The sequence below is a fragment of the Cyprinus carpio genome, unplaced genomic scaffold (assembly GCF_018340385.1).
Source record: "Cyprinus carpio isolate SPL01 unplaced genomic scaffold, ASM1834038v1 S000006519, whole genome shotgun sequence".
In the NCBI taxonomy this organism is placed as follows: domain Eukaryota; kingdom Metazoa; phylum Chordata; class Actinopteri; order Cypriniformes; family Cyprinidae; genus Cyprinus; species Cyprinus carpio.
This window is the reverse complement of record NW_024879186.1, coordinates 1-22,696: the sequence shown is the minus strand read 5'-3', so window position 1 is coordinate 22,696 and position 22,696 is coordinate 1. Positions and strand designations below refer to the sequence as shown.

Sequence of the window (22,696 nt, the reverse complement as noted above, 5' to 3'; positions counted from 1 at the left end):
TACAAGTGTTAAAATTGTAACACAAAATAGTTGAAGTCAAAGTGATAATAATTGATAATATTAAGCTAATAAAGTCGCGGAGCTTCCCCAGGGCGCCGGCGCGTTTCCCTATTCTGCGTCTGTACGCGAGTTTGAATAACACAGCTGTACCTCTGACTAGAATGTCCAACAAAATGTCTGAATAATCAAAGACCGGAAAAATATTGTCTGGGATGTGTTGCTTCATGTTAAGGATTTCTTCTCTGGTAAAAACTTATAGAAGAATAATGACTAAACACAGAACAAACAAACAAAAACAGCCGAAGAATTGCGGAGCTCAGCGTCCTGGCTGCCATTTTGGGCACCACATCTGATGGAATGTGAAAAAGAAAAAAAGAAACAACATGAATGAAGATGTTTGTGACCGCCAGCCAGATGTCACACCAAAGGTGTTTAATGCTGAAAAATTCAGGGAAAACAATTAGTGTGTATTAATTTAACACGGCATCCTGATGCAGCCTGCAAATATAATGTCTTCCCTGACGTGTTCCATTCAGACAGTCTCGCGCATGGTGCAGACATGCTGTTAGAGTGGGGAGGAGTACAGTACAGTCACACCACTATACCACAAATACACTCAATATCGCTTAGATGCCATCTTACAATCTTCTTACATATTTTCACATTTTATCTGGCGCTTGCAAGTTGGACTCCAAAAAACACCTTTGCTCATGTGCAAACAAGAGAGTGCGCAACCACGGATGATTCATTTTCCACTCAAGTCGAGGCTGGGGTCTTTGATATACAGTATTTCTTCTCCAATAATATGGTAAGTGTTGTTGTAATGATGTGCGATCTGACATTATTAAGTAGGCTATATCATTAAATCACACACAGAGTGCATGCACGTGATTTATTAGTCTATAAAACTCAAAATTCCAGGCAATCTAAATAGTAGATGGCAAAAATGCTTGTTGCTGCTTTTAATATTTATATAATTTAATATAGTTAACTTAATCTATATCACACAAAGAGTTTTTCTGCAGGTATCAGCATAACACATTTAATAATAATTTTATACAAGTTCTGTAAAGCAATAAGTGACTTACATTTTCAACATAAAATTGCTTGTTTTTGCTCAATTTTGCCAACGAAAATAGTTCCAATCCAAACAAAGATCACAGCACTGTTTTGTGTCTCTAAGCAATGGACGGTGTTTACTTATGGAATAAATCAGCTTATTGAACGAATCGGCTGAATAAATGATTCAGTGATTCACTCATTAAAACAGTCAAATACTTTGTTCCTAAATGAATCAGCCATTTGAACAAATCGGTTGAATCTCAGTGACATACTTATTAACAGTCACTTGATGCCAACCTACTGGTGGTTTTTAATTTCACATTTCGACAATTCTTTTCATGCTTTAAATTATTTCAAATATCACCATTCAACGTTTTGTTAAAAACAAAATATTAGGCCTATTTATGCATCTGCAACTGCAGTTTAAATGCATCCATGTCCCCTCTGAGGTACATTAAACTGTAAAGACATCTAAATCCTATTTCAGATGCAGATTCTAGAAATTATTTCTTATGCTGGAATGAAAAACACTAAGTACTGGATTAAATGTTTCTTATTCTTACCCAAAAAGTTTAAAAATGCTTTTCGTTCTTAAGTACAAATGAATATTACATACTTTAAGACTTTTACTCAAGTGATATTCTAAACGGTGACTTCAACTTCTAAAAGTCATTTTCGGGTAAAATATCTGTACTTTTACTCGAGTATGACTTTCAGGTACTTTATACACCATTGTTTATATAGACACACATATAGGCTACCCTGAAATAACATTTGAAGCAGTTCCCTTTCGAAAGCTTCAGTCGATGCTGCGCTGCTCAGCGCATTGGGAAACGTCTTGTTCGTGACCAGCTGTGAATAATGTGTGTAACACGTCGATAGAATTGACCCGGCAGTAATATAGCCTCGGTTGATGATGTCATCGGAGCGCGCCCGCAACACGGGGCTATAAATAGATAAGCCACAGGTGCATCAACAGTTCTTTTGTCTTCAGATCATTCTGTTCATGTGTGCGTCAGGAAGATTCTTTTTTTCTGCTACAGATCTTCGTAGGATGAGCCAACGAAACAGTAAGTGTTGTGTTCCTCCATGCTCTCGTCCTATGTATGAGCTTAAAACACATGATTACTGTTTTGTTTGTTTGGGGGGAAGACCATGCGGTTCTGGTTTTAGAGACTGGCAAGTGCGAGCATTGTGAACTGCTCTCAGAGAAGATGCTTCATGCTCGTCTGAACTAATTTCAGACCGCACCCACCTTTTCGTCAAAGGGCTCTCGTGCGGATCTGCGTGATGAGCGAGCAAAGGGCCCGTCCCTTTCGCTTACGGTGTCACCAGATCCACGCATCCTCTCTCGTGATCTCGAAGCGCGCTTCGGTGCTTCTTCGATTCTCAAGGAGGATGATATATCTCTTGGGTCTTCGGGCGATGAGCAGGCCGCCTCTGAACGTTCCTCTCACGAGAGGAAATCGGTCGAGGAGCTGCTCGAGGTAGTTACTCGCGCGGTGGACAGGCTGCAGCTTGACTGGCCACGCGAACAAGAGACCCCCAAACGTAGTAAGCTGGAGGATAGGTTTCTGTCGGGTGTTAGGAGAGAGAGACTGCAACATCAGTCTCTCCCCTTTTTCGAGGACCTCCATGATGAGCTATCGAAGTCATGTTCAACTCCGTATACTTCCCGCATCTTTGTGCCCTTGACGCTGACTTTTTCAACTATCGTGGATGCAAAGTCGCGGAGGGGGTATTCGGAGATGCCTCGGGTTGAAGAGTCGCTTGCGAGCTATCTCTCGCCTGAATCTGCATCCTCGGTGAAGAAACCTACTCTCCCCACTAAACCTTGTAGAATTAAATCATCGCTAGTGGGTAAAGCTTACCAAGCTGCAGGTCAGGCTGGTGCTGCGCTGCACACTATGGCAGTGTTACAGGCATACCAGGCTAACCTGTTGAAGGACTTGAGTGTGGGCAGTACAATCGACGAGGAAGCATTCGCTGAGCTTCGTCGGGCCACAGATTTGTCTCCCCGGGCGACCAAGCAGACGGCTCGTGCCATTGGCCGGTCGATGTCAGCTTTAGTCAGCACGGAGAGGCATCTGTGGTTTAATTTTACGGGCATTAAAGAGAAGGAACGTTTGTTTCTTTTAGACTCTCCTATCTCTCCATCTGGCCTGTTTGGCAATTCGGTTAATACGGTCATCGACAGGTTTAGGGGAAGTAAAGAAACATGAAGAAGCGTTCGTTCAGTTTCTTCCTCCTCGCCGCACTCAAGGGGAGGGGCCATCAGCCACCCAGCCTCACCCCGGTCCTTCAAAAACCAGGGAGGTTAAAAAGCAGAGCGTGGCAGACCGTGCTCCCCCTCGTAGGGATTGGGGACAGGTTTGCCGTGCTCAGCAACCTCCCAAGCCAGACCTCAGGACTTTTATTGATAAGCAGAAGTCGTCCTGATGGTCTGGCGCCCATGCTGGTGGGGGTAGTCCCTCACGGGGTGGTGCGCGCGCTCGAGAGCTTTTCGCCCCGCCCCGTTACCCTCACAAAACCCCTCCATCCCCGCCGCTTCTTGTGCCTTGGGTGGCGGCGGTTTCCAGCGAGATCTTAGATGTTCCAGTGCTTTCTGCCGTCATTCAGGACACAGAACATCTAACATCCCCTCAAAAGGAAGTATTGAAATTGGTACCACTCTCAGAGAGTCTGGCAGCGTGGAAACTTCTGCCAGGCATTTCTGCGTGGGTGTTTAAAAAAGAACGGATAGGATACAGGATCCAATTTATTTGTCATCCTCCACGTTTCAACGGCGTGGTCTCCACTTCCATGAAACCGGAGCTGATGCAGGTACTGTCTCAAGAGCTACAAACTCTTCTGGGCAAAGAGGCCATAGAACATGTTCCTCTTCCACAGAGAGAGTCGGGCTATTACAGCAGATACTTCCTAGTTCCCAAAAAGGGTAGGGGAGTGCGTCCAATCTTGGATCTTCAAGGCTTAAACCGTACAATCAGAGCACTCAAGTTCAAGATGTTAACCATCAAGATGGTCGTGTCGCAAATTTGGCATCGCGATTGGTTCATCACGATCGATCTGAAGGACGCATATTTTCATATAGAAATTTTGCCACAACACAGGAAATTCCTGAGGTTCGCTTTGGGGGCGAAGCATACCAGTTTCGGGTTCTAACTTTCGGCCTAGCCTTATCACCCCGCACGTACACAAAATGCATGGATGCAGCGCTGGCTCCATTACGACTCCAGGGCATTCACATTTTGAATTATATCGACGATTGGCTGATACTAGCACAATCGCGAGAGATGGCGCTACAACACAGGGACATCATGTTAGCTCATCTAGTTTCTCTGGGGTTGAGACTCAACACCGAGAAGAGTGTTCTTTGTCCGGCCCAGAGAACGACTTATCTCGGGATCGTTTGGGATTTCGATCATGATGCAGGCACAACTGTCTCCCGCTCGGATCGAGACCATTCGGCAGACCATGAGCAAGGTCAGGCTAGGCCAGGATCGCACTGTTCGTCAGTATCAAAAGATGTTAGGTTTCATGGCTTCAGCATCCACGGTGATTCCTTTGGGGCTGTTGCACATGAGACTGTTTCAGTTGTGGCTAAAAGCCAGAGGATTTCATCCGAGAGCCAATCCTCAAAGGCAAATAAAAGTGACACGCCGCGGGCTTCGTACACTATCTCTGTGGCTCAGACCCCAGTTCCTTGCCTTGGGTCCCACTCTAGGGGCACCGTGTCGTTGCAGACTGCTAACAACAGATGCCTCCCTGATGGGCTGGGGAGCAGTCTTGGATGGCCACCCAGCTCAAGGGGAATGGGGGGGTCATCAGCTCGATTGGCACATCAATTGCCTCGAGATGATGGCCGTATTTCTGGCTCTGAAATATTTCCTCCATCATTTGCGAGGCTGTCATGTCCTAGTACGGGTGGACAACACAGCAACAGTCTCGTATATAAATCACCAGGGGGGTCTGCGCTCAAGCAATCTGAACAAGATAGCGAGGCAGATTTTTCTTTGGGCCCAGGACAAGCTCCTGTCACTCAGGGCAGTTTACATTCCAGCGGATTTACTGTCCAGACAGACACTACCGACAGGGGAATGGAAACTCCACCCAGAGGTAGTGAAACAGATTTGGGGAAAAATTTTACGAAGCAGAGGTGGACCTCTTCGCCTCCCATCAGACAGCACAAACTAAACTCCACCCCACTCCTAACCACCCGAATCTTCATGGTCTGGATGCGATGGCGCACACATGGCCTAAAATGCGCCTGTATGCGTTTCCTCCAGTTTCTCTGCTCCCGGGGGTCCTAGCCAGAGTTCGCCAACAAGGGTCTTGCCTCTTGCTGATAGCGCCACGTTGGCCGAACAGGGTATGGTTCTAGGAGATAATATCTCTCCTCGACGGCTCGCCATGGGCGATTCCGGAGAGGAGGGACCTTCTGTCTCAGGCAGGGGGCACGATATTCCATCCCAGGCCCGACCTGTGGAATCTTCATGTTTGGCCTCTGAAGGGTACCACCTGAGGAACACAGGGCTTTTGCCGGGTGTTATTGATACCATTCTTAGTGCTAGGGCTTCTTCCACCAGACAGAGTTATGCCAGTAAATGGGGTGTCTTTGACAGGTGGTGTGTGGTACACAGTGTAGATCCAGTCAACTGCCATATTGCTTCAGTTCTGGACTTCATGCAAGAGAAATTGTCAACAGGCACATGCCCTGCTACTCTTAAGGTTTATGTGGCCGCTCTTTCAGCTTGCCACGCCACTCGGGAGACACCCTCTGCTCTCTCGCTTTCTTCGTGGAGCCAGACGACTGAGGCCTACAGTAAAAACCAAGATGCCTTCTTGGGACTTAGCTATAGTTCTCGAGGGTCTGGTTGAAACCCCCTTTGAACCTTTAGAGTCAGCGTCTGATAGACTTCTAACTCTAAAAATGGTTTTTCTCATGGCAATAACTTCTTTGAAGAGAATTGGGGATATGCAGGCTCTGTCTATCTCACCATCATGCTTAGACTTTGCCCCAGGGAGCGTGAAAGTGATTCTGCATCCTCATCCTGATTACCTGCCTAAGGTTCCGTTTTTGGCTGTACATCCGGTCATTCTAGAGGCCTTCTGCCCTCCGCCGTTCACAACGCCGGAGCTGGAGAAATCTTATAGACTGTGTCCAGTCCGTGCTCTTCAGACTAACGTCCACCGCACTAGCCAGTGGCGTAAGTCGGAGCAACTGTTCGTCTGTTATGGTGGTGGGTAACAGAGGAGCAGCTGCCACCAGGCAGACCATGTCTCACTGGGTCAGAGATGCTATTGCTTTGGCTTATGAGGCGCGCGGTCAAGCTTCACCTATAGGTCTTAGAGCTCACTCCACAAGGGTGTCGCCTCCTCTATTACTTTAGCAAGGGGTGCCCCCTTACAACAGATTTGTGATGCCGCAGGTTGGTCCTCTCCGCACACATTCAAAAGATTTTATAGTTTGGATGTCCATGCTACTCCGGGCTCTCATGTCCTTGAGTCAACATAACAAGCTAATGTCTGAGGCCTTCTTGTGGTTTGGTAGCACACCTGCACAACCTTAGGGGTCCAGACATTTTCAAGCACGGCGGCGTGGGTATTCTCGTTCCCAATGCGCTGAGCAGCGCAGCATCGACTGAAGTTTTCGAAAGGGAACGTTCCCGGTTACTTAGCTTCCCCTGAGAAAGCGGAACGAGATGCTGCGCTGCGTTGCCGTACTGAAATATGTCCCAGGACTGCTCTTCAGACAAAATGTCCTGTTGATGCACCTGTGGCTTATCTATTTATAGCCCTGTTGTTGCGGGCGCGCTCCGATGACGTCATCAACCCGAGGCTATATTACCGCTGGTTCAATTCTATCGACGTGTTACACACATTATTCACAGCTGGTCACGAACAAGATGTTTCCCAATGCGCTGAGCAGCGCAGCATCTCGTTCCACTTTCTCAGGGAACTGAGTAAACAAGAGTTTCTAACAGCACTTGAATGAAATCACATGACAAAGCAGAAAGTAAAAGTCTTTGTAGTCTTAATCAAATATTTTTGGTATATGTGATTTAAATAAAGTACAAAGGATTTTGTACAGAACCTTTATGCCATTTATTTTACAGACTGTCCCTGTCAATCAAATTTCCTGTACTTTAAAATGTATTGAAGACACTGAGTAATCAATTTTGTAGTATTAGTTTATAAAGTATATGAACCTATTGAGTATTTAATATATTCAGCTATTATTAGCTTCTCCAAAAGCTAATAGTCAAAATAGATTGGTTAGTGTGAATCATGCCTCCACCCCAACAACATTCACACGACCTAAAGACACATTATAGAGATGCACAATACTAGAAAAGCTACAAAACAATGGCTAAAGACCTGGGTTAAGTTCACCTTTATCCATACAGTGTGCTTTACAATACAGACTGTTTCAAAGCAGTGTTACAGAGGCAACATTGTTAATGTCAATTTTGTCATTGTTCAGCAGTAAGTCAGTTGATTCAGTTCAGCTTTAAAAATCATTCCAGTAAAAAACATCAGTTATTAATTTAGTTAATTTCATTTCTACAGCAGCTCTGAAGAAGATGGTGACATCATTGTCAAGCTCAGTTCAGTTCTAGGGTACGAGTAAACATTGACCCCTTCAGATATAATATCATATAACTCAAAATAGTTTGATAGATATCTGACATTTTTAAGAATAGAAAAAAGTTTACCTTTACCACAGTTTCCTTATCAGAGAATAATTTATTTAGATATTTTAATAAAATTATGTAGGCAGAATCCATGCAAAGCATCTGTAGAATTTGAACTAGAATTTGGTTCATATTTAAAATATTTGATAAGTGCATTGGTTGGCACTACAAACATGTTCATGGTGTGCACAGGATAATGGCCTCTGTCCAGGAGTGCATGCGGCCAGCAGACTGCTTACAACAACAGAACTTTCAGAACAGAGAGAAATCCACTGCGCTCATGTACAGCACTCACACAGACAGTGCCTAGGATGCAAAACGAAAGGATATAATTTTGTACAAGAGGATTTTTTTTTTTTGTCAGAAATTAGTGTGATGATGACTGTGTTGAGTGAAACGTGTGTAGGGTAAAGTGTAAACGTGTAAAGGTTACATTTGTGAATATTTTTAATGAAATACTAAGAGAAGAAGTGGCATATTTTAAATAGTATACAGTTAGTTTTTTTTTTTTTTTTAACAAAAAGCATAAGTTGTTAATTTTGTTATCTTTATTTTTAGCACTACATTTATTATTTCCAATATCTAACATTTACTGTGATTTTTTCCAGTTTAGAGTTGTGGATGCAAGTATGTATGTCTATGTTTCAAGGCAATGTGTGCATATTTTGATGGCTTTTTTCATGAGTAAAGCATTTTGCTGGAGCAATTGTGCATTTATCCTCTTGTTGAGATACATCAAGGCAGATTAAACACATTAACTACATTATGTGTTCACTTCCACATTTTAAAACAAAGCCTTTTTTTGTTATGCTAAAACATTATTGATCTACTGAAATCTTTCGAAGTTTGAAACTGTTGAAAGTTTGAAGTTTGAAGTTCTCTGACATGTAGAACATCTAACATCAAGCCAACTTTATCTCAGTGATTCCGTGATAGAAACAAAAGAAGATGCCCAGTTTAGGCAGTTTGTGTGTAAATGTAGGTTTTTGGCTTTTCCCCCCCACTTTTGATGTCCTTTCTAAAGAGAAATTATTATCGTAGTAAGTATTTGCTTAGTTATCAGCAAAGCACTTTATTTTGCACACACACAACTCTCACCAGTTAAGAACACCATAAATGTTAGAATTCAAATATAGACACTGGAAACATTCAAATTTTGCTTTGTGGTACTCTTTATGTTAAAAGAAAGATTTTATAATCACTGTTTCTGCACATATAAAACTATAACGTTAATAATTAAATTACTTTATTTATCTGAATGTAGTTATTAGAAAATCAAACTATATTTAGTGCCCTAATGTAGTTTTTTAGCCGTAGTTGTTAATGAAGATGTGTGTCATTAAATTTCTGTGTTTATGCTTTAATTTTTCATTCATATTGTTATTTATATTTGAAAGAATTTACATTATTATTGTTTTTTCTATATTCTAGACAGATATCTTCTTATATGTTAAAACTGAAGGCATAATTAAAAAAAAGAATAGAATTTGTGAATTTACCGCATATTTGAGTTCAGTGTGTTTACTAAATGAGCATTTTAAATTGATGTCTAATGCACTCTGTGTCGATACTTTTAATATAGTAATATATTAAAGAGCATCTGTTTCATTAATGTTTAAAATGTATATAAAAATAAAAAGCAAGGGAAAGTCGATATCCCAATCAATGACCCCATCAAGGCCATATGGCTTTTTTCTCTGTTTAGATGTTGAAGCCTCAACAACTGTAGTATTTTAAGATCACTCAGTATTCATCACAACAACTTTCGTAAATGTTATCATCAGATTTGTCTACCACACTTTTAGTCTCAGAGTTTACAATGACACAGTCCTCTTCAGAGTCATCATGATCCACATGATCCACATTTTTATCCCTAAATTCCAGGTTTTCATAATAAGTTTCATCATCTTCATTTTTCTTGTCACTGGATGCACCTGCATATGAATTTGCTGCACCTAGTAACATTACATTAAGATGAAGGGACAAAATTAAAGGAACATATAAAAAAGAGAAAAGACAGTGACACTGAAAGACAATTAAAGAAATAGTTTTAAAATACATTGTCTAACTTTTATAAGATGCCATTCTGATACCTTTTCTAAAGGAGCACTTCATACGAGTTTCCTTATTTATTTGCCTTTGTCTTCTTTTTACCAGGAGGATGGTTATGAGGGCAGACAATGAAAGCAGTGCAACTGAAACCACAGCAATAATGACAGGAAGCAGGGAGGCTGAGACAGACACAAGTTAAATATTAGTTAAACTTTCATTACCAGCAGTCCAGCTTGATTTTAGGCATTTATACATCATACCTGTGATATTGATGACCAGCTTTTGAGAGGCAGATGAACGGAAGGTACGTGACAACACACTGACTTCATAAACACAACTGTAGTTTCCCTCATGCAAATAATCTGCCTCAGGAAAGAAGAAGGAGGCGGAGTGATTGACAGCTGATTGACTGCTGGTGATACTTGATTCCCTAAACAAGTAGAAGAAGCCTCCAGGATAACGAGATTCAGTGGAACAGATAATAGTGAAACTGTGGCCCCTGGTGATCACTGGCCCCTGAGGCCCCACGTCAAACCATCCATCAGGAGCACTGTGGGAAATGCTGGGCTGCTGCAAATCCACTAGAAAACAATAAGAATACATTTAGATGGTTACAGTTAGAATCAGAAGTACAGGAGCCTCAGGTATTAAAAAAAAGCAGCAGAAAAATCATCAATTCATGAATAAATTCACTTCCAGTAAACTAATGTATTGAACTGAAGTGACATACAACAACAAGTAGGGTGACCCATACTCAGAATTCGTGCTCTGCATTTAACCATCCAAAGTGCACACCACACAGCAGTGAACACACATACACAGTGAACACACACCCGAAGTAGTGGGCATCATTTATGCTGCGGCACCCGGGGAGCAGTTGGGGGTTCGGTGCCTTTCTCAAGGGCACCTCAGTCGTTGTATTGCCAGCCAGAGACTCAAACCGACAAGGGTTAGGATTCAAACTCTCTAACCCGCTTGGCCACGACTTCCATGAGGATGGTGATGGGACAAGATTGAACGCACTTACCCACAGTGATGTTTAACACTGTTGCTCCAAGGTGACTTGATAGTGTTGTTTTGGTATAAGTAAAAGACAGCTGTAGTTGCCCTGATGTGAGACGTCCACATTAACAATGTTGAAAGTCACACTAGAGACATGTTTCTGGGAGGATATAGATGGCCCGTTTATGAAGAGCTGGAATTCAGCATTAACAACTGCACCTTGGATTAGGTGTTGTGCATCTGAACTGGATATTTTCTCCTCGAGAAACAAATAAATATGTGGAGGTCAGGGAAAAGTGTGGGGTATCTGTGCAGTTCACCTGCAAAACAAATCAGACAATGTTATATAAAGAATGAAATCCATCAACTCTAACCGTTTAATGAAATTTGCTCCAAAATAATGTTTCTAAAGATTTGGCTTACCTGAACAAACAACACCAGCATCTTCACCATGATTACAGTTATGTGTTCCTAGTCCTCTGTGTGAACACTGTGTGAGGCTTCCTCACTTCCCAAGCATTTGACATCATCAAGCCAGACTGATCCACTGCCTTGACCAAAGGCGGCATTATGAAGTGCACTGATGGCTGATCCACACTCTAACTGTCTGCACACCACAGCAGCATTTGTCATGTCCCAGTTATCATCGCACACGGTTCCCCCACTGGCCATTATGATAGATCTCCACTCTCCCACAGCATGAATCCACCCCATTGACCAACCTTGTGTCTGATTGATGGCATTAAAAATTAAAGTACAAAAGTGATTAAAAACTTCCCCAAGTCCCACTTTACAATAAGTGTCTTTAGCTACCTATCAACTACCATATAAAGGGGTCATAAAATGCGATTTTTTAGATTTTTTATATTATGTTTCTGTAATTTAGTTTATAAAGTTGTAATGTATTTTTTTTTAAATATGGTCCAATATTTGTTAAAACAAACTCCTCTGAGCCAGGTGAACTGCTTTGAGTTCTAGTCAGTTTATGTGCTATCCTATCTCCGTGTCTGTCCAGACACCAAAAGCACAGAAACCATTACACAGGGCCCCCATGCTTTGGAGGATGCATCCTTCATGATCAGTTTGTAACTGCACAATCATCTCATCAGGACACTGCTGTCGTAAATGTCATGGCTTCTCCAGTGGACCAGCACTTCAAGGCATTTGTGAGTCACCAAGACGTGCATTGAGCCCGAGTGCTAACCTCATGCAGGAGTACGAAAGTGAAGCAGTCCTAGTCGTCACACCGCTGAGGCAGCTGCCATCATCCCAGGAATGGAATGCATTGTTTTGGGCTGGAGCTGGGCTTTTCTATAAACTGATCGTGAGTCCCATACACAGAAGTGGGGCTGATAAGCAGATCTCTGTTTCTATATAGCACACTCTCCAAGTGGGCCATAAGCAGCCAGTCGTACACATAGTTTACAACTTGCATTCCAGTCAAACTAAGAAGAGAAAAGAACAACATTCATGCACTTAGTGAATGTGTGTGTGGAGCTAAAGATAGATTGAAGTGAGTGGAGGACAGTAAACTAGGATGTCACTCCTTCAAATGCAAAGCTCAGAAAGCACCTATGGCGAGGAACTATCTAGATGTGAAAAAATAAGCAGTTTATAGGGAGTTACTGAACAGTCCTATAGGCTCACCAAAATATTTAGGAAGACAGCATTTTCAGCATTGTTAATGTCCGTTAATGTGAGAAACAGGTGTTTGTTGAGCTCAGTGAGACTGCTCATAGTGCAACTGATGGACTGTGCAGTCATCTTGGAAGCTCGGAGGGCCAAGCCATTAGCTCTATGAAGCTCCTTAAAGATGTCCGGGTCAGGGCCAACATTTTACAGATGTTTTAGCCATATCCCCATGGAACATCTTTCCCGGCAATGCTAGTGGTGGAACAAACCATGCATGACTAATGATTTGACCTTAAGTTATGCAGAGAAGCAAAGGTTTAGCAGCCACAGCTTTCTCGAATAGGGGAATCTCTGCGAGTACCCTCAGAGACTGGCACCATCCACAGTTGTGAGAAGCAATGAACCAGAGATATGGGCATGAGCCTCTGATGGTGACCAGGCTAGATAAACCAATCACTGCGGTGGGGAATGGAGTCCTCAATATTGCTGGCTGACAAGTCCTCAATCATTGTCTTTCTCCTCCTCTGGTGGGCAGTTTCAGGTTGTAAGGTGTGCTGCTTCTTCCTCTGCTGCTTCGATGAAATGGCAGGTGTTAGTGACAGCTGGCTAGAGGCCGATTTCTCACTGAGCAGGAGAGGGTATCCATTTCTGGAGAGTCCTCACACTTATAGCATCATAATGAGGGCAGCTGGACTCCTTAAAGGGGTCATATGATGTTTTTAAAAATAACATTATTTGGTTTATTTGGTGTAATGAAATGTGTTAATGTGGTTTAAGGTTAAAAAACACATTATTTTCCACATAATGAACACTATTGTTTCTCCTCTATGCCCCGCCTTTCTGAAACGTGTGTTTTTTTACAAAGCTCATCGGTCTGAAAAGCAAGGTGTGCTCTGATTGGCCAGCTATCCAATGCGTTGTGATTGACTGAATGCCTCAAACGTGTGACGGAAATGTCACGCCCCTCACCATACTGTGATGCTGTCTCCCAGCATGACCAGACAGAAACATTAAAACCCATTATTACATACAAGGCATTTGTTGCATCCAGTTAGGACATAATTACTGATTATTATGACTTATACTGTCTTTTACGCGTTGCATAACGCATCACATAAACTTAAAACCATATCTGCATTTGTGATCGGAGAAACAACAAACAAGCTTACTCTACACGCTGCTTAAAATTTGCGTTTGAATCATCAGTGGCAACTTTAAAAAATAAAAAAAACTAACAACATTCTATAAATAACAACAACTTAATTGCATTGTAGTCTATTCTCCCAGGATCAAGAAACAGTCCTCCATAAAATGCGTTGCACACATCTGAATATTTGGGTTGGACTGTTCTGGAACAGTGTTTTAAATACACCTTTATCACTGATTTCTTGTTGTGTTCTCTTTTGGAAGGCCAAACAAAGTAGTTTCACTTTCACATCGAAACACAGCTGCACACACGGCAGGCTCAAGTAAGTGGTGGCTGGCTTGATTGAGCGGGGTGGCGGGTGAGACTCCATTTCGTCCATGTTGAAAGCAGATCCATCGATCGACAACACCAAGTTGATGCATTTCCTCAGCAACCAGCAGGATCAGCTCTAGGCATGACCATGACCAGGCAGATAAAGTCCTCTTTTGGAAGGCCAAACAAAGTAGTTTCGCTTTCACAACGAAACACAGCTTCTCCACGACATGGCGGCGGCAACAGCTAGAATAAAAAGTTATGCCTTCTTTCTTTGTGTGAACATTTTGGCGGTGTTATGCAAATCTTCCCCACATAGTGATGTAAATATGTGGGGGCATGTTAGAATGATACGTGGACGAGTATTGTGGTTGACTCTAACTTTTATAAAGTACATCTCTTTTGATTTGAGACTTTTGTCTTTGCAACTTTACAGATCTTCTTTATGCACCAAAAGTTTGTAACACTCCATAGAGAAAGGAAAAAAGTGAAATTGCATCATATGACCCCTTTAATGGCCGCTTCTGCATGTGTGCGATCCAGGCAGATAATGCACATCTCGTGGTGTGTGTTGTTTGCTCTATGGGTCCCGCACAGGTGATGCAAAGTTCAAAGCTCATCCTGGTTCCACCGAAATGTTCAAGGGGTTACTTCCTGAAGTAATACACTTCTCTGTGAAGACTCAATTGCAAATGAGAGGCTTCTGTCTGCGTTTTGAAGGACAAAGTCTCTAAGAAAATGTCACTCAGCACCGCTTTATATAGGGTGCCACAGCCCCTATGTTTGCATGCTTGAGTATCATTGGCTATTGCAGGGTAATGGCTTAAAGTGAATCAAGCTTCAGTATTCTTAGGAAAAAGGTGTTAACTAAAGTTGTACGCAATATGTTGAGACCCTTTCGAAAGGAAACTTTATCTTTCAGTCACTCAGGTACGTCATTAACTCTAACAGTGATGGAATTTTCTGGCTTTCCGTTAAGGGAAAAAGAACAGAATCTCTGGCTCAAAACACTGACGTAAAGAAGCAGAAACATACGATCATATATGTAAGAAGATGCAAATTAATTAAAATTACGGTGATCATCAAACATTAAACATCAAAACTGCCTAATGTTACCAAATGAAATTTCAACCAAGGAAGTGTTATAGGACTGTGCAAGCTTTGGGAGTGTTGATGAAAGCAATCTACTCCATCTCGCGTGTGTGCCTCACACGTCTTAAAGAGTGAAGCTGTGGGCTCTTTGATCGCCCCCTGGTGGCTGGCTGCAGTACAGGTCATAAACCCCCACCCTCTCCATGTAAAGAATGGGACTTGAGTCAAAATAAAAAATTTAATTACACTTCCAATACAATTTTCTCAAAGATGGTTTTGGTCATTTAAGGTAATCACGTTGATATATGTTCAATTGTTTTTTTTTTGTGTTAAGTTTGATTTGAGCTAGTAATTTGATGCTATAAAAACAGGGAGTGACACTACTGCATTGACTCTGGCTCCAAACGAATCTCTACTGCGCAGACTCTGGCTCCAAATGATGTCTTTTATTCAAAATTCCATAGTCCAAACTGAGAAGCTTTGTCCCCGACTAAGGATTTTTATAGTAAGTGAAGACGTGTCATCTATCTTTATTTACAGTCTATGCTCCATCTATGTTTTGATCATCTTTCTGAATCTGATGCAGATTCGGGCATTTCAGAAGAGTAGAAAAAGAATAATTAATATCTTAAACTGGGGACTTAGTTTGAGTTATGAAACTTGCAGTATATTTTTATTGTGGAGTAAACAATTTATGTGTAAGTAGCAAGAATAATTTGATTCTCACTTTCATGACCCCTTTAAATGAATCATTTCAGACAAAGCAATTATTGTGCTCATACATGTTTTATATTTTTACTTGTATTTAAAATACCTGCATGTTACATCTGCAATTAATTTCTGCAATTAATTTGTATTTAATTCAAATTATCTGGGAATTTCACAACACAAGAAAGGGGAAAGATGTATCTACATTATTCTAATGTTTACATACTTTATAATGTAAATATGTAATATCTTTCTTTTTACCAAGAGGATAATTATTAGGGCAGAAAATAAAAGCAGTACAGCTGAAACCACAGCAATAATGACACAGGCATGTTTGAGTTAAACTTTCATTACCAGCAGTCAAGTTTGATTTTAAGCATTTTAAATCAATTTTTACCTGTGATATTGATGACCAGCTTTTGAGAGGCAGATGAACGGAAGGTACGTGACGACACACTGACTTCATAAACACAACTGTAGTTTCCCTCATGCAAATAATCTGCCTCAGGAAAGAAGAAGGAGGCGGAGTGATTGACAGCTGATTGACTGCTGGTGATACTTGATTCCCTAAACAAGTAGAAGAAGCCTCCAGGATAACGAGATTCAGTGGAACAGATAATAGTGAAACTGTGGACCCTGGTGATCACTGGCCCCTGAGGCCCCACGTCAAACCACCCATCAGGAGCACTGTGGGAAATGCTGGGCTGCTGCAAATCCACTAGAAAAACAATAAGAATACATTTAGATGGTTACAGTTAGAATCAGAAGTACAGGAGCCTCAGGTATTAAAAAAAAAGCAGAAAAATCATCAATTCATGAATAAATTCACTTTTAATCAACTAACACATTTAATCTATGAGGATGGTGATGGGACAAGATTGAACGCACTTACCCACAGTGATGTTAACACACTGTTGCTCCAAGGTGACTTGATAGTGTTGTTTTGGTATGAGTAAAGACAGCTGTAGTTGCCCTGATGTGAGACGTCCACATTAACAATGTTGAAAGTCACACTAGAGACATGTTTTCTGGGAGGATATAGATGGCCCGTTTATGAAGAGCTGGAATTCAGCATTAACACTGCACCTTGGATTAGGTGTTGTGCATCTGAACTGGATATTTTCTCCTCGAGAAACAAATAAATATGTGGGAGGTCAGGGAAAGTGTGGGTATCTGCAGTTCACCTGCAAAACAAATCAGACAATGTTATATAAAGAATGAAATCCATCAAACCGTTTTAATGAAATTTGCTCCAAAATAATGTTTCTAAAGATTTGGCTTACCTGAACAAACAACACCAGCATCTTCACCATGATTACAGTCATGTGTTCCTAGTTCACTGTGTGAACACTGTGTGAGGCTTCCCTCACTTCCCAAGCATTTGACATCATCAAGCCAGACTGATCCACTGCCTTGACCAAAGGCGGCATTATGAAGTGCACTGATGGCTGATCCACACTCTAACTGTCTGCACACCACAGCAGCATTTGTCATGTCCCAGTTATCATCGCACACGGTTCCCCACTGGCCATTATGATAGATCTCCACTCTCCCCACAGCATGAATCCACCCCATTGACCAACCTTGTGTCTGATTGATGGCATTAAAAATTAAAGTACAAAGTGATTAAAAACTTCCCAAAGTTCCCAAAATAATAAATGTCTTTAGCTACTATGAACTAAAATGTAAAGGAGTCATTAAATGTGGTATCAGATTTTTATATTACGTTTCTGTAAGTTCGTTTATAATTTTTTTTTCCTAAAATATGGTCCAGTATTTGTCAAAATATTAATTTTCTATGACTTATTTTCGTGCCTTTGGCCAGCAGTTAGCTAGCGTTTCTGCTCCTAGTGTGAATTGCCCTGTCAGAAAGAAAAAACAATAAAAAGTGCATGTTCTCCCACGATAAGAAAGAGGTCCATCCAAATATGCTCCATATCATACTCAAAGTCTACTTGGGCTGTCTCTTGCCTCGACAGCAGGTCCTCCCCGTGATTGAGGTAGCCAGTGTAATGGACAGCTCAGATAGATAGGACATGCTGATTTGGCTACTTTGGTCATGAAACATCAAAGTGGTTTCTGTTCTCTGTCATTTTGTCCATGCAAACAAGAACATTCCTGTGATGGACTTGAGTGTAAAAAAAAAACTCCTCAGAGCCAGGTGAACTGCTTTGAGATCTAGGCAGTTTATGTGCTCCCTTACCAAAAAGTAGTATACTTCAAGTTTATTTTATTAAGTATACTTAAGTAAAGTTCAAGTATATTTAGACTTTTTGTAAAGTATAAGTCAAGTATACTTAAATGTCATTTTAAGTATATTTTTCTTAGAAGTACATAAAGCCCATTTCTGAGAAGTACATAAAACGTAAACTAAAAGCATACTTTCCTATTTTTAGTTTAAAAGAAGTATACTAATAGCACACTTGAATAAACTTCTTTTTCGTAAGGGCTATCCTATCTCCGTGTCTGTCCAGACACGAAAAGCACAGAAACCATTACACAGGGGCCCCCATGCTCTGGAGGATGCATCCTTCATGATCAGTTTGAAACTGCACAATCATCTCATTGGGACGCCGCTGTCATAAAAGTCATGGCTTCTCCAGTGGACCAGCACTTCAAGGCATTTGTGAGTCACCAAGACGTGCATTGAGCCCGAGTGCTAACCTCATGCAGGAATGCCTACCTTCAATCAGATTTGAAGCCGCCACATGTGAAGCAGTCCTTGTCGTCACACCGCTGAGGCAGCTGCCATCATCCCAGGAATGCAATGCATTATTTGGACTACAGCTGGCTTTTCTATAAACTGATTGTGAGTCCCATACACAGAAGTGGGCTGATAAGCAGATCTCTGTTTCTATATAGCACACTCTCCAAGTGGGCCATAAGCTGCCAGTCATCCACATAGTTCACAACTTGCATTCCAGTCAAACTAAGAAGAGAAAAGAACAACATTCATGCACTTAGTGAATGTGTGTGGAGCTAAAAATAGATTAAAGTGGAGGACAGTAAACTAGGATGTCACTCCTTCAAATGCAAAGCTCAGAAAGTGCCTGTGGCGAGGGACTATCTAGACGTGAAAAATAAGCAGTTTATAGGCCCACAGACATAAACTAATCCTGTGGCCAAATGAAAGAGAGGATTCATTTCAGTGTAACCATCTAGAACAGTGGTTTCCAACCACGTTGCTGGAGCCTCATAGCACTGCACATTTTGCATGTCTCCTTCGTCTGACACACCCATTTCAGGTCTTGGTGTCTCTACTAATGAGCTGATGACCTTAATCAGGTGTGTGTGAATAAGGACACAAGCATTGATCAAAAATGAACATTTTGTGAGGGTGTGGTTTAGTTGACAAAGGTCCAGAATAGGTGAAGTCCACCGTCTTGGAACCAGAAAATAACACACTACCTTCACGACCCCTTTGGCAAGGAGGTTGTGAAGCTCTGCTCTTAAAACTGAACCTTTGACATCACCACACCATTAATGTGGGGTTGGCTATGGGCAAACTGTGTTTTGTACCAACTCTGATATGACTGGCAGTGTCAATACGAGTGATGGACTTCGCTTGCAGGTGCCAAAAATCATTGAAGTTCAAAAAAGAAAACAACAACAACAAAAAAACACACAACCGGGCACAGGGCAGCCAGGAACAGATCAAATAGTGCCTCCTGGACAACAAATTCCAAAAGGAAAATCCACCAAAGCAAGATCAAGACAAACTGACAGAGATGTGTTAATGTGCCAATAATAAGATAATTAATGGAACAACAAGAGGGCGGGGACTAACACCACAATGACACAAAAGGACATGGTAAGTGTAAACACAACAACACACAACTGAAATAAGGGAAGAACAGACAGATCAGCCCGGGGCATGACAGGCAGGGCTTGCCATACTTTTGCGAACTGTGCTAGAGGTTTGAGGTTGGCATAATGGGATAGCTTGCAGCTGAGGGGCAGAGATGTGTGTATATATTGGTGACATTGAGTGAAAGATGGAAGAGGAGAACAGCTCTTTTTTTTTACCTCCATGAAGAACATCCAAACAACACTTTTCTCTGCTCTTGTTGCCCATAAATGGGCAGGGGTACAAGAAGCATAGGAAAAAACTTATTTGGGCGGGCAAGGTTCACTGCTTGGCCGTCTCTGTTGTCTAGCTGGAATTCCTTCTTCCATTTGCTCCCATCAGGAAGGCATCTGAGGAGCCTTGGCCAACTTAGTGGACAGGCAGATCCTTGATTCTTGGGGTCTGGGTTTGTTGCAATCAAGAGTCCTTTAGTCTCACTGAAGGCTCTGGTTGAGTGCATAGTCTCGAAGAGTGTGTTGGCCATGATCACGAGGAGCGCTCAGTGGATAATGATTCAAGATTCAAGATTTTTATTCACCACATATACGATTATATAGAGAATATATAACCAGCAGTGAAATATGATTAAGGTCCGCTCCATGGACAGTGGAATAATTAAAGAATACAACACAGAGGAAAATATACATAAATATAGGTATGAAAGAATTAAATTAAAGTAAACAATAAAAATATAAGAATAAAATATATATATAAAATGTATACTGTGGGGGGCTTCCGGTGATGCCATGCTGGCAGCAGCTTGAGGGATACGCTCCGTCCAAAATTTTAATAATTTCCCTAACAAAAACCAGCATAAAACTCGGCGACTCTTAACAAATTCGACATGTCAACAACTAGAGGCAAAGGACAATCTAAACAGGACTCAGCTAAGGAAAAAGGCGAAAATTTGAAGCAGCTAACTCTGATGCAAGTGCAGAGTGCGCAATCGGATGCTAGCATGCGTGACTCCGAGTCAAAAATACTTGCAGAGCTCGAGAAACTGAGGAAAGACAACCAAGATGGGCACACTCAGACTCAGCTATCTTTAATACGGCTGGAAATGTCCTTTGGTCAACTGAAAGGAGAACTTATTGAACTGCAAAAGAGAACCGCAGAGGCGGAGGACCGTATTAGTGCTAATGAAGACACGGCTAGGTGTCATGAGCGGGCCCTTCGTTACTTACTGCACAGAGAAATGGATTTGAATGCACAATGTGAAGATATGCAAATCGTCTAAGGCGAAACAATCTGAGAATTTATAAAGTGGCTGAAGGGATCAAGGGAAGAGATGTTAAGCTTTTGTACATGATTTGCTTAAATCTGTTCTTCAACTTCCCCCTGAACTTAACATCGTCATTGAAAGGGCACACAGAGCGCTCACTGCCAAGCCCAAAAACCCAGAAGCAGCCCCTCATTCACTTGTTGTTAGGTTTTTAGACTTCTCAGTAAAAGAAATCATACTAAAACAGGCCTGGGAGCAGAAAAAAGTTATGTACGAAGGAAAACAGATCTACTTTGATCATGACTTCTCTCCCGAGCTACAGAAGAAAAGAGCACTGGTGCATGATGCAGTAAAGCAACTAAAGATGAAGAACATTAGGGCAAAGTGTGTTTTTCCCTGCACAGCTGAGAGTTTTTATGGAGGATGGCGTGAAGACCTACCCGACATTGACAGACGCTGTGCCGATACTTGAGGAGTTGGGGGTGCACACCCGAGTAGATGAGAGGGAGTGACTGGAGACGGAGCTGTGCCGAGACGGGTGGAATACAGCGGGAAGGAGAGCCAACGGAGGTCCAGTGACACTCACCAACGCTGAAATCAAAGCCGTTTTCAACACTGATAAACTATTTTATACCTTCGCCGAGTTCATCTATCTAATTAAACTAGTATAGTTAGGAGAAGAAAAGTGAAAATTTCCGATATGGACGAGACGCGAGAACCACTTAGTGGAGGACCACCTATCCACAGCCAAGTCGCAAACGAAACACTCTGGGAGCAACAGCGATACCGCACATGGCGTGTTTTTTCCCTCGCGGAGGACCAGTCACCAGCCTCCGCCCAAGACACGCTGGGGACTGGGTCATTCAGGTTTGAGTTAAAAGATTCATGTTTGATCCAGTCGGGTATGTGGAAGCCAACATTGTTCAATTTGTTAGTTATGTGTTCATTTGTAAGTGTTCTGTTTTTGTCCTGAGACTTTTGATGGGCCATATTGTTATTTTTTGTAATGATTCTTTTTATAGTGATTTATGTGAGATTCGAGAAAGGGTTATAGTAGTTAAATATACAACATAATAACAGATGGATAATCTAATATGTGTTACTTATAATGTTAAAGGCTTAGGTAGTCCAATTAAAGGGAAAAAAAAGTGCTGAATCAATTGAAAAAACTTAACTGTGCCATAGCAATGTTACAGGAAACGCATCTCTCAGATAAGGAGCACATGAAGCTGAGGAAAGAGTGGGTAGACCAGCAATATAGCTCCTCAAATCAAAGTGGGAGGAAAAGAGGAGTTGCTATTCTTTTCAACAAGTCGGTGTGTATTTTGCCATGAGGAAACTTTTAGTGACAAGGAGGGGAGATTTCTGATGGTGATTGGATGTGTAGGGGACATTAAAATGACTCTAGTAAATTTATATGCTCCAAATGAGGATTGTCCTATATTTAAAAAAAAAAAAAAATATTGCATCACTGATAGCAGACGAAGCTGAAGGGACTATTCTTATAGGGGGAGATTTTAACTGTGTTCTGAGAGCATCTGTAGATAGACTCCCTGCTGACTTTGGTCCAAGGACCAGGAAGTCTTTAACTCTTTGTGCACTGATGGATGAGTTGGGTTTGATAGATGTTTGGCGTCGCCTGCATCCCAAGGAAATTTTTCAAAGGTACACTGTAGTCACTCAAGATTAGATATGTTTTTGATGACTGGTGTAGATTCCTATAGAGTGGCTCAATGTACTATTGAAGCAATTACCATCTCAGATCACGCTCCAGTCTCTTTGACGTTAATGCTGAGTCCAAATAATAATTTTAAGTACTGGAGAGCAAATGTATCTATTCTAAATAACGAAATGATTCAACAACAAATTAGGAAAGTGTTATTAGAGTATATTCAGTTCAATGACAATGAGACCATAAGTCCATC

General features: G+C 41.7%; 1 protein-coding gene and 1 long non-coding RNA gene across 2 annotated transcripts; both read right to left on the bottom strand.

Annotated features, from left to right (window-relative positions):
- Window positions 1-7,590: 7,590 nt before the first annotated feature.
- LOC122143855 lies at window positions 7,591-11,264 on the bottom strand. Its single transcript, XM_042754460.1, has 5 exons — window positions 11,235-11,264; window positions 10,837-10,906; window positions 10,070-10,390; window positions 9,851-9,988; window positions 7,591-9,712 (listed from the first exon to the last, which is right to left on the bottom strand). Exons 1-5 carry the CDS (start codon window positions 11,262-11,264, stop codon window positions 9,501-9,503), a joined length of 771 nt encoding a protein of 256 aa, XP_042610394.1. The 3' UTR covers window positions 7,591-9,500.
- Window positions 11,265-11,327: 63 nt separating this feature from the next.
- Window positions 11,328-16,692, bottom strand: LOC122143854. The gene is made up of 3 exons (XR_006159405.1): window positions 16,595-16,692; window positions 16,100-16,420; window positions 11,328-11,540 (listed from the first exon to the last, which is right to left on the bottom strand). It is a non-coding gene; the product is annotated as an uncharacterized LOC122143854 (long non-coding RNA).
- Window positions 16,693-22,696: the final 6,004 nt, after the last annotated feature.

Coding starts and splice junctions, on each gene's coding strand:
- LOC122143855 (XM_042754460.1), bottom strand. CDS start 11,264: ATGGTGAAGATGCTGGTGTTGTTTGTTCAG. Junction 10,391..10,836: donor AGTGTTAAACATCACTGTGG/GTAAGTGCGTTC, acceptor ATTGTTTTCTAG/TGGATTTGCAGCAGCCCAGC. Junction 9,713..9,850: donor GAAGTGCTCCTTTAGAAAAG/GTATCAGAATGG, acceptor TAATGTTACTAG/GTGCAGCAAATTCATATGCA.